We start from the raw sequence: 11840 nt of genomic DNA on the forward strand, positions 1-11840 counted from the left end.
TTATTTTTACAGTGGTTAAACTGTGCTGACATATGGGTGCTCAGTATTTGAATTAATGAACATACTTAAGTGACTTTAAATATAATTAATTTCAAAGGACAGTGTAAAACTCCAAGATTGCTCAGCCTTATGTGAGGAGGAGGAAGAGGAGGATGAAGGAGAAGCTGCAGATATGGAAGGTGTGTTCCAGATTTGCTTTAATTACACTGGAATATTGATTTTGGAATATTTATAATTAATGTGGATTAAGAATTCTATTCCATTGAGTTCTAAATTTTGACATTTAACAGCCTAGAGAGGATTTTGTTTAAATTTAATCCATGCAGAACTTATTTTGATATTGGATTCTTGTACTTTACCTAAAGCATAGTCTCGACAGCATTATTTCTACTGGAATAAAGCTTAGTCATAAATCTTTAATGCTGTGTACAGCTAGATTCTTAAACTAACAAATTCCTCCAGATCCATACAGTGTTTGCGTATGCATTTTGTATTTTTTTTCCTTTTTGATAACATCTCATTCTGAAAACTTTATGATAATTATTTTTAATGGGGCCTTTTGAATTATAGAGAATCCCCTCACTGTTCTGTGAGATTTTGAAATGCCTTTTTAAGATTGCCAGCTGAGAATCACTTTATTCATGACTCATTATTATAAGAGATTGAAACCCACTGTACTAACATAACAGGTCTATAAGTATATGGCTATTTCAAGCTTCATATTCTATTAGCATGATAATCTTTAATACACATGAAACTTCAGATATTTAAAAATAGAGGAAAAAATTGGTGTCACCAGGGCAACCTCTTTGTTAAATTCAGTCTGTATTATATACTTTCTCCTCTGCATCCATTCTGTTTCTTCCCTTGGTATTTATGACACTGTGTTTTCCTCCTTCCTCGACTGTTTCTTTTAAGTCTTCTGGCACCCTTTTACTTCAGCCCAGCTGTTAAATGTTACTGTTCATGAGATTTTATTTATTTCTACTCATCCTCTACACTCCCAGATAGATTTTTATTTACTCTTATGGCTTCTGTAATGGTACAACGTGGTCTTTTGTAGAAATTTATGCAACAGGAAAAATGGTATATAAAGTACATTAGATTCTCTGTGAGAGTTTAAATATTGATATACATATGTATATAGAGAGCAGTTGGAAAAAGGAAGAGAATATGAAAAAAATACAACGGGCAGACATTTTATAAGCTGTAAGTGGCTGAATTCCAAAAATATGTAGAATTTACAGTGAGATAGAGATATTTTATAACATGCAGAAGTAGAAGATGGTGGTGAGTAGAGCTGAAGCGCAATAATTGCAAGTGGTGTTTGTTGATGAGGTGACACCAATGACTAATCAAGAGTAACCTTGACTTTAAGGTGCCTTTCAGTTTTGTTTTCTAAATTACTTTTGAGTCCCCATGAAACCTGGCTATATATTTCTTTCTGAATTCTAGTCAGAGTCTTGTCTTTGTTCCCATTTGAGGAAATATAAATGAGTTACCAGAATTGCTCACAGCATCCTCATATACCATCTCTATGCTCATGACTTCAGTATCTAAACTGCCAACCCAGATCTCCTGAACTTCAGATCTACTCGTTTAGTTTCATTTACACCTCAATGTCTTATAATTGTCAGAAACACCTTCTTGCACAGATACTCTTTGCGGATACCCACTTTCCCTGAATGGCATACAGTTGTTAAAGTTGGGGTTGGAGGCAGGAAGAAACCTATGAGTAAAGCACTGTTTTTAGAGTATAAGCTGTTGGACTGCCTTAAATATCTGACAGCCTTTCAGTATGTTTGTTACATTTCCCTTGGATAGAGTTAAAGAATTGCTATATATGGAATTTTGCTTAAAAAACAGTGTTGATGGTTTCTGATATAACAGTTAATTTTCATTCATTTAACAAATATTTATCAAGTAGTACAGTATGTATCAAACTGTTTTTGGTGCTGGAAATAAAGCAGTAAGCAAAAAAACAATGATAAGCAAAAGATATACTGTATTAGATGGTTCTAAGTGTTAGGGAGAAACAAAGGATGGGGGAATAGTGTGTCATGGAGTGGGATGAGTGTTGTAATTTTTAATAGGTTGGTCAAGAAAAATCTCATTGATACTGTCGCATTTGACAACATATATTCTTATGACTGAGTAATATTCCATTGTATATATGTACACATGTTCTTTATCCAGTCATCTGTCAAAAGGCATTTGGTTGTTTTCATGTCTTGGCCACCATTAATAGTGCTGCAGTGAACATCAGTGTATCTTTATGAATAAATACTTTCAAATTTTGGGGGTAGATACCCCAAAGAGGGATATCTGGGTCATGTGATAATTCTAGTCTGAATTTTTTGAGGAACCTCCATACTGTTTTCCATAGTGGATAGATCTTGAGTTTATCATGCTAAGCAAAATAAGTCAGACAGAAAAAGCTGAACACCATATAATTTCATATATGGGATATAAAACTGAAAGCAACAAATGAACAAGACAGATTCATGGATACGTACAATAGTTTAGTGGTTACTACAGGGAAAGGGGGGAAGCTGAGAGGTAGATAAGGATAAAGGAGGTCAAATAGATGGTGACAGAGGGAAATTTAACTTTGGGTGGTGAACACACAATGTAATATATGGATTACATATTACTAAATTGTACACTTGAAACCTATTTTATTAACTAGTATCACCCAAATAAATTTAATAAAAAAAGGAAAACTTTATCGAAAATATGCCTTTTGAGTAAAGCCTGGCAAGAAATGAGTGAACAAGCTATTTGGATTTCTGAAGAGGAGTACAAAGGCTCTGAGGTGGGAGCATGTGTGGCTTATATAAAATACTGGGTTTAAAGAGAAGTGAGGGGAGAGTAATAAGGCATGGAATCAAAGATATCCCAGGGCAGATCATGTAGGGCCCTGGCTTTAAAGCGAGATGGGAAGCCATTGGGGGGATTTTCTAAGTAGAGGAGTGCCTTTGAGATTTAACATTTTAACAGAATCACTGTGACTGAGTGTTGAAAATAGACTGAAGAATAGGACAACAGTTAGGCTCTTTTGACCATCTAGGCAAGATATGACTTGTACTCGAGTGATAACATTGGAAGGATGAGAAACAGTTCTGGACATATTTGAAGATGGGGCCAAAAGGATTTGCTGCTGGAATGGATGTGGCAGGAGAAAGACAGAATAGACAAGTGTGACTCCAAGGTTTTTGACCTGCACACACACAAAGAAAGTCTGGAAAGGTCATTAACTGTGATGGGGAAAATCGTAGGACTGAATAGCTTTAGTGGGGAGTTGGGAGCTCAGTTTTAGACATGTGGTATTTGTGATGTCCCTTAGCCATAAGTAAACAATTAGGTATCCAGGCCTGCAGTCAGGGGATAAATTTGGGAGTCATCGGCATTTAAAGCCATTGAGACTGGTGAACTCATGAAAGATGTGTGGATAGAGATGAGAACAAAGTCCAAAAACTGAGCCCTTGGTTACTGTAGAATTATTTTTTTTGGTTTGGTTGGTTTTTTAAATGGTTGAGATGATGATGAGGGACCAGCATAGGAAATAGTTAAAGCAAAGCTAGTGGGGTGGAAAGAAAGCCCAGAAAATATGGTATCTTAAAATCCGAGGACAGAAAGTGTTCCAAAGAGGAAGAAATAAATCGTTCCAGAAGCTTCCAAGAGATCTACTAAGGTGTAAACTGGGAATTTAGCATTGGATTCAGCAAAGTGAAAGTCACTGATGACTTTAATGAGCACGTTTCATATAATTATGTAAATAGCCTAGTGTATGCAATGGAGTCACTGATGACTCACAGTATTATTATGCCAGTTGGTATTATTAATAGACTTTAGCACTGACCAAGTCTTAAGCAAACTTTCTCTGGCTCTCTGCCAGATAAAGTGTCTACTGCTTTAGAAATGTGTACAGAATTAGCTCACATTTATTCAGTATCTTCAGTTAGAAACAAAAGCAAAAACCCAGTTTTTCAATGATACTCTGAAGTAATATATAATTTAGTTTAGGAAATTTTTTTGAACTTGATTAATCTTTTGTTGCTTTTTATAACAGAATATGAAGAGAGTGGATTGTTGGAAACAGATGAGGTTTGTAAATTGAGTTTTCTTTAGTTAATTTTTAATGGATAAACTTGGGGATTAGTGATTTTATTAATATCTTGATCTTTCAAATAAGTTTTTAAATGTGTACATCGATTATAGAATATAACATTTTGAGTTTAAAGTTACATCTGCTTTTAAAAAATACATAAGATGGGAATAATAGATTTTCTAAAATTTCATATTGATTTTAATGGTTGTAAATTTTTCTCCATTATTGCCAGGCTACCCTTGACACAAGGAAAATAGCAGAAGCTTGTAAAGCTAAAACCGATGCTGGAGGTGAAGATGCTATTTTGCAAACAAGAACTTATGACCTTTACATCACTTATGATAAATATTACCAGACACCACGACTATGGTTGTTTGGCTATGACGAGGTAAAAATAAAGAAAAATTTTAATTTAAATATTTTTAATTGTTGAGTTTAATTCCTTCATCATTAGGTTTATGGTTATATATTGTGGACTTTTAAATTTTAGAAATCATTTGTTTTACAAGTTTATGATTAATATTGCACTTGATACTTAATTCGAAGAAACTATAAATTAATATGACAACACTACTAAGAACAATCTGTTACATATTTATTGCTCGTTCTCCAAGCTCATTCCTTCAAAATGTGAGGAAAATTGAACCTGGTTTGTTGTATTAAATTTTGTTTGAGACTACTCCTGTTGGATATCTAGGCATTTACAGAATGATCATGTCACATGTGTTTTTTTTTAAAAACAGAAAATCTTTTTTAACTGATTCACTTAATGGATAACTAAAATAAAGTTAACTTGTTTAACCTGTCATTCCAATGATTATAAATGATAAACAAGAAAATAAAACAAGTCTAAAAGATGAGTTATAAAGTTATAAAATGTTTGGATAGCCATGAACTTGCCTTTTTGTGGGATCTTCATTATATCGTGGTTGATGTCACATATAGCCTGATGGACAGACTCCCTCCTCCCTCCTTTCCTTGGTATAAACTTTCCCCCACATAATCTAGTAATTCTAAATAGTCTAGAATTATGAATTGCAAGTGATGTGGGAGGTGGAGCTAAATTTATCGTAAACATTGACATTTAGGTCTATAAGTTTTTAAGCAGTAATTTCAAAGTATTTTTTATGGTTTCAGCAACGTCAGCCTTTAACAGTTGAGCACATGTATGAAGACATCAGTCAAGATCATGTGAAGAAAACAGTGACCATTGAAAATCACCCTCATCTCCCACCACCTCCTATGTGTTCGGTTCACCCGTGCAGGTGTGTGTGTGTGTGTGTGTGTGTGTATGTGTATGTGTATGTGTACTTCATGGATTTATTACTTGGGGAGTCTAAGTGTAATGCCCTTAACAGAAAATTACTTAATAAGCAAGTAAAATTTGTCATCTTTAAAAATGTTCTTGTACTTAGTTAAATACCTAAGAAAAAAAGGGAAAAACTTTACAAATTTATTTTATATTTACTTCATTAAGAATATTTTTTATTCTTTTTATGTGTTTAGTTATATAGATCTTTGTGATTTTACTCTTGTTTTTAGCTCTAATAATAGTTTGGAAGATCCTTTTTACATTGAAAAATACTCATTTAGACATTGTTTGCTTTATTGTGATGTATCTTTCTGTAAATGTGGAGTATAAAGTTAACCTTACGCATTTTTTTAGATGACCTATTTATCTCCTTTTATTGGTTAATGAAGGGAGATGTATGTGGAGTTTCTATTCTTTACTCTTCATTTAAGAAGTTTTCAGCCCTACCAAATCAAGCACATTTTATAATTTGAGATTTTCTTTGTATTAATGTGTGAGGGCCAAATAAGTGAAACTGAGTCTGTATACATGATTTGTTCAGAACTTTCCTTTTAAAAAAAGGTGTTACATGATTATTTCAGTTTGTTATTTCTCATGGATAACTGTTAGAAAATCCATGAGAAACCCTCATAACAATATTTTTCAGATGAAAACCCTGGTGTACCCTTGATTAATGCAACATTCTAGTTTTCAAAAATTCTTTAATGTCCCCCCTCCTTTTTTTTACACTTCTTTATCCTCAAACTTTATCCCACAGAAAGTCTGGTTCATTTTTTCAGTTTATGTCAAGAACTGTTAATATTGTTGTGAAAAGTAATTCAGGGTGGTGAACACAAAATGCAATATACAGATGATGTATTTATTATTGAATTGTACACTTGAAACCTATTTAATTTTATTAACCCATGTCACCCTAGTAAATTTTTAAAAAGAGTCATTAGTTTTAGTTTTGAATTATCTCATCTAAAAGGTTTCGTTTTTGAGAGTTACTTAGTTGGTCCCTCTTGGTTTGAGTTTTTAGGGTGGTGCTTATCAAACCGAGGCATGTCTCTTTCTGAAGAGTAAATTTTACTCCATTGGAAAGAGAGATAAGTAATTTAACTAAAAATTACTGTTAAACATTTTTAATAAAAGTATATTATGGAATACAATGTAAATATGCAACAACAACAACAAAAGGCTGGGGCCTATAAAATGAGACTTCAGGGATTTGCAATGGGCCATGTCAAGGTATGCCTTCATCTCATCAGGATTAATACATTTACTCTCTCATTTTCTAAGCTGACTGGCTGTTGTGAAAGTTATATTCATAAAAATTAAAGCAGTGTTTTTAAAGCCAGGGTATCATATGAAAGATCATTCATTACTTTTATACATTACATTTTGCACATTCATTACTTTTTCTTAGTTTGTATGCCCAGACAATTACTTTGATATCACTCTTTTCTGTATAGCACAGGGGAGACAGCAGTTGACTATGAAAAGATTTGTGGACAGGACAGAAACTTCAGATAAATATTTTTCTTTATATAAAGCCAAAAACTTTTTGTAACAGAATCAGATAAATTGTACATTATGAATGAGGACAAGGAAAAAAATATATAAACTTCTTGACTGACCAATTAGCTTTTCATTAAGTGAATTTTGGCTTATTCTCAGGTAAATATTTAAATAATGAAAATCACATATTATAAATATCTCCCGTTTTTGTCCAACTGTTACCATGTAGCTTTTGAATTTGCCTGGTCTGATTCTTTTTTGTTTCTCAGCATGTAGCTCTTGTTCTGCATTTCTGCCCTGGCATGATTTCTCTTTCTCTGGTTTTCTGGCCTCCCCCCCGCCCCGCACCCCCTCCCTTCCACTCCAATTATAAGAAAGTTAACTAATGCCATTGCGTTCACTTATGACTAACCAGAGCTTTTTAAAATTACCCCCTCCTTCAGTAAAACTGTCTTCATGACTCAACAGTCTGACTTGTCGGGGAGTAAGGAGGAGACTATTTTATAATGTAACTATTATATATTAACATTCATTCACTGATAATAAGGTAGATTTTTTCACAAAAACTTGCTTCTCCTGTTTTGATCTAATTGATCTATATTAATATTTGTTTGTTTTGCTTTTAGGCATGCTGAGGTGATGAAGAAAATCATTGAGACTGTTGCGGAAGGAGGGGGAGAACTTGGTGTTCATATGTATCCTTACCTGCTTATGTGATTAATGGCAAATTGGCCCCTAAGATTTTTTTTTCCTTTTTGGGAAATTTAGTGTAACCTTAAGGACACAGTACCTATAACTTATTTTAGCCCCTCATATCTGGAAGTCTTAGTAGAAGTTTTTAATTTATTAGAAAATGTATTGTGATGATTCTGCCTTGTTTAGTTGATGAGCACATGTTACTATGTGCACTGGTTAGCTCTGCCTTGTAACAGAGCCTGAAACAAGCTTGCTAAATGCTTTTGTTTGTGGAAAGGCATTGGCTAAGTGTACGAATATAAAATCATTGTTCTTGATTGAAAAGAAACTCAATGGGTTATTTTATTGATAAAAGAAAAGATGAACAATCTACTAATTTAGAAGATAACACATGAGTACTTTTTCTCTCTATTTCCAATTGAACATGTTATCAAAAATATACTTTCCCCTCAGGTAAAAGTAAAGTTGAGTTGTGGCAGTCTGAAGTCTCTCTGAAGCTGAGAATTCAACTTAAATAGGTTAATTAAAAAGTAAAAGCACATAAAGTATATTTTAGATATTCTTAAAATATAGTTTCATTTTTTCCCCATTTTTCTCTTTCTTTCATTTTTTTTCTGCAAGAATTGCCCCCTTTTTGTATCTTACTATAATTGTCCCACTCAGTTTTTTGGGGTTAATGAGATGAATAAATTAAGTAAACTGCTGGATCCTGAAATACATGTACCCACAGCACGGATTCATCAGAAGTAGCTGAAGTCAATGATTTAAATGCCAAATAGCTTGAATCAGTTTGATGCTAGATTGATATTAGACTTGGTTCATGCTTCTCAGTGTTAGATGTAGATGGAGGGGTCATCACTGTCTTGGAACTACAGATAGCCTAAGTCTTGCAAATAAAATGTGTCTCAGAGGCACATTGGGCTGATTTGACATTGAAACAAAGCAGTTTTACTCCTGAAATCTTATTAGGCATAAGTTGAGCATTCATGTCTATGTTGGAGGCTAGGTAGCAACTTGGAAGACTCCATGTGTAATTCATAATTGAGTCATCTGTTCCCCCCAATAAAAAGTAAGCTCTTAATATTTACAAGTGCAATGAACATAGAAAAAAAAAATCAGGATTTTATTGAAGACAGTCTAAGATAGTAGATTCTATGGCAAATACATATACACTAACCTAGAATCAGTCATTATGGAAGGTTTCCACTTAATTATTTTTTTTCTTTTGCTTCAGTGCTTTTATATTCTTCACCCTGTCTTGTGTTTGGATATATTCAAACAAATTTATAGGCAGTAAGAGGACCATTTTCTAGTCATTTAAACATGGACAACCTTGTCTTTATTTTTATATCAAAATAATTGGGCTTATATGAACCTATAACTCATCAAGAACTTTCACATTCAGTTATTAAATGGGAATTTTCATGTAGTCTTAAAGTATAAAGAGCCTCATATGGAAGAGACACAAACTTTTATGGGTGAATTTTTAAAATATACTTCATATAAGATTTGTCTTAAATATTTTTTTGAGAAATCATTGCTTAATAAAGTAGATAATTACAGTGTTAGCTTAAATCATAGAACTACTTACCAATCTATTTTCCTTAGCTAAAGACCTTTAGGTATCTTCTAATTTTCTTGAAATTTGTACAAGCTGTCATTCCAACAATAGAATATGACTACACAAGACACTTCACAATGTAACGAAGAGAGCGTAGAATCTATCCTAATTATTGGTTCTGATTTGTAAAGAATTAGTCCATAGATGTGACCATTGACCATATTCACTAATATGTACAATTTCTCTATATGTTTATGCATTAAATAAAAAAAAGTTCCACTACCAGCCTTATTTGTTTAATAAAAATGAGTGCAAAGAGACTGTTTTTCTTGCTTCTTATCAAAAGGTGAAAATAGTATTTTTTAAAATAACTCTTAAAGAAGTATCTCATACAGAATGGTGATAAAAGTATTTTTGGTTCACATTATGAGGAAAGTATTTAAACCTGTGATCGTGTGAGAAATAGGACTAGAAAATACTGCATGCTAGACTTCTCTTTTTCTTCTTCCTCTTTGTTCCTCCTCTATTACCCTGTCCCAAGACTTCTGTCTTCTCTTAGTTAATATCTATGAAGCACTTACTGTGTATGAGGAAATATGCTAAATGCTGTTGCTTGTTTCCTGATTGTTTTATTAAGTTGGTACCATTCAAATTATTTTTTATTCAGGATTCAGGGATTTCTATCATTATTGCCTTGTTCAATATTAGAATTTAAACGGATCCTTTTGTTGTATCACATCAGTTTGTAGATCTGGATATAGGAGTTTGGACAGGCTAAGTGTCTACTCTGGGACACACATTGAGAACCAAGGAGCAGAACTCTGGCCCTTTGACCACTTTTATTACATTCTCTTTATACTCTTATATTGCCTCTTGTCCCTGTTCTTTCCATTCTGCACATAATGGAGTAGCTAATCTTTCATTATTAGTGGCCTCTAAGGAACCTTAGTGGTTTATTTTATTTTATTTTATTTTTTTCCCCCATAATTCAAGAATACTCTCCTTACCTTTAATGCCTCTTTATTTTTCTCCCTTTTTCAATTGTAGTCTCATTTCTTTATTGCAAGGAAATGTCCATAATGAAAGTAATGACTTGGTAGAGTTGAGGTGGTGTTTGATGTAATATAATATGGAGATATAAACATGGGCATCATCTTTCAGTATACTTCAGATATCTTGCTTACTCATGTTGCTACTCTTATTTAAATGAATCTTCCAAACATTTTACTAAGATTCTATTTTTTAATATCTTTAATTGATATTCAATATTAGATACCACATTGTTAATGTTTTTCTCCCAGTTAAGTCTTATTTATCAAAAGTACACATACCCTCATCTTTTTTTTAAATTAAAAAAATTTTCTTCAATCACAGTTCACATTCAATGTTATATTTCAGCATAATAGGTGGACCTTTATATAACTTATAAAGTGATCCTTTCTATAGGTCTTGTACCCACCTGACATCATATATAGTTATTACAATATCGACTATATTCACTAAGCTATACTTTACATCCCTGTGACTGTTTTGTAATTGCTAATTTGTATTTCTTAATTTCTTCACCTTTTTTACCCAGGCTTCCCCACCAAACTCCTCCCCATTTAGCAACCATCAGTTCTTTTTATAGTTTGTTTCTGTTTTGTTTGTTCATTTATTTTGTTTTTTAAATTCTACATGTAAGTGAAATCTTATGGTATCTGTCGTCCCCTGTTTTACTTATTTCAGTTAGCATAATACCCTCTAGGCCCATTCATGTTGTTGCAAATGGTAAGATTTCTTTCTTTTTTATGGCTGAGTGATATTCCATTGCATATATGTACCACATCTTTATCCATTCATCTTTGATTAGAGCATTTAATCTATTTACATTTAATGTAATTATTGATAGGTATGCATTTATTGCCATTTTATTGTTTTCTGATTGTTTTTGTAGTTCTCTATTCTTTATTTTCTTTATCTCTTGTATGTTGATGACTTTCTCTAGTGTTGTAGTTGGATTCTTTTCCCTTTATTTTTTTGGTTTATATTTACCGTGTGCTTTACATATACCAAGCTATGTTTATAGTAGTCTATTTTAAATTGATGATTGAATATGTTTGAATACATTCTAAAATTACTTCCATTTTTACTCACCCCTTTCCATGTTTGTTTTGTCATTATTATTTGTGTGTGTGTATGTACATCCTTTAATTTACTGTTGTAATTATCTGTACAAGGGACACTGCTGGAGCACCCGGCTAAGGTGACCAGAGGGGACTGTGCCACTGGGCCTCCCAGGATGCCTCCTGCACAAAGGCAATTTGCCAGGATTGGGTTTAGGTAGCAGATCTACCTAATAGTACATAGAAACAAACAGGGAAGCAGCCAAAATGAGGAAACAGAAACATGTCTCAAATGAAAGGACAGGACAAAACTTTAGAAAATAACTAAACAAAATGGTGGCAAGCAAATGATAATTTCATTTACATTCCCCCAGTTTTTTTTAATGTCTTTTTTTAAATGTCTTTTTTTCCGTTCCAGAATCCAATCCAGGATACTACACTGCATTTACATATCATGTCTTAGTATCTTCCAATCTGTGATAGTTTCCGTCTTTGTCAGAGAAATCCACACTAATGAAGTGGCATTTTAGCTGAGATCTGAAGGATGAGTAAGGA

General features: G+C 33.0%; 1 protein-coding gene across 1 annotated transcript in view; it reads left to right on the plus strand.

Annotated features, from left to right (window-relative positions):
• ATG3 (autophagy related 3) overlaps positions 1–9465 on the plus strand; it is a 29071-nt gene extending 19606 nt beyond the window's left edge. Inside the window, exons 8-12 of the mRNA XM_023527663.1 lie at positions 4073–4107; positions 4344–4499; positions 5249–5376; positions 7550–7618; positions 9242–9465. Coding sequence (XP_023383431.1) covers positions 4073–4107; positions 4344–4499; positions 5249–5376; positions 7550–7618; positions 9242–9323 — 470 coding nt within the window. The 3' untranslated portion in view covers positions 9324–9465. The remainder of the gene's footprint in view (positions 1–4072; positions 4108–4343; positions 4500–5248; positions 5377–7549; positions 7619–9241) is intronic.
• The last annotated feature ends 2375 nt before the right edge of the window (positions 9466–11840 follow it).

This window comes from Pteropus vampyrus, unplaced genomic scaffold (assembly GCF_000151845.1).
Source record: "Pteropus vampyrus isolate Shadow unplaced genomic scaffold, Pvam_2.0 Scaffold1, whole genome shotgun sequence".
Classification (NCBI taxonomy): Eukaryota; Metazoa; Chordata; class Mammalia; order Chiroptera; family Pteropodidae; genus Pteropus; species Pteropus vampyrus.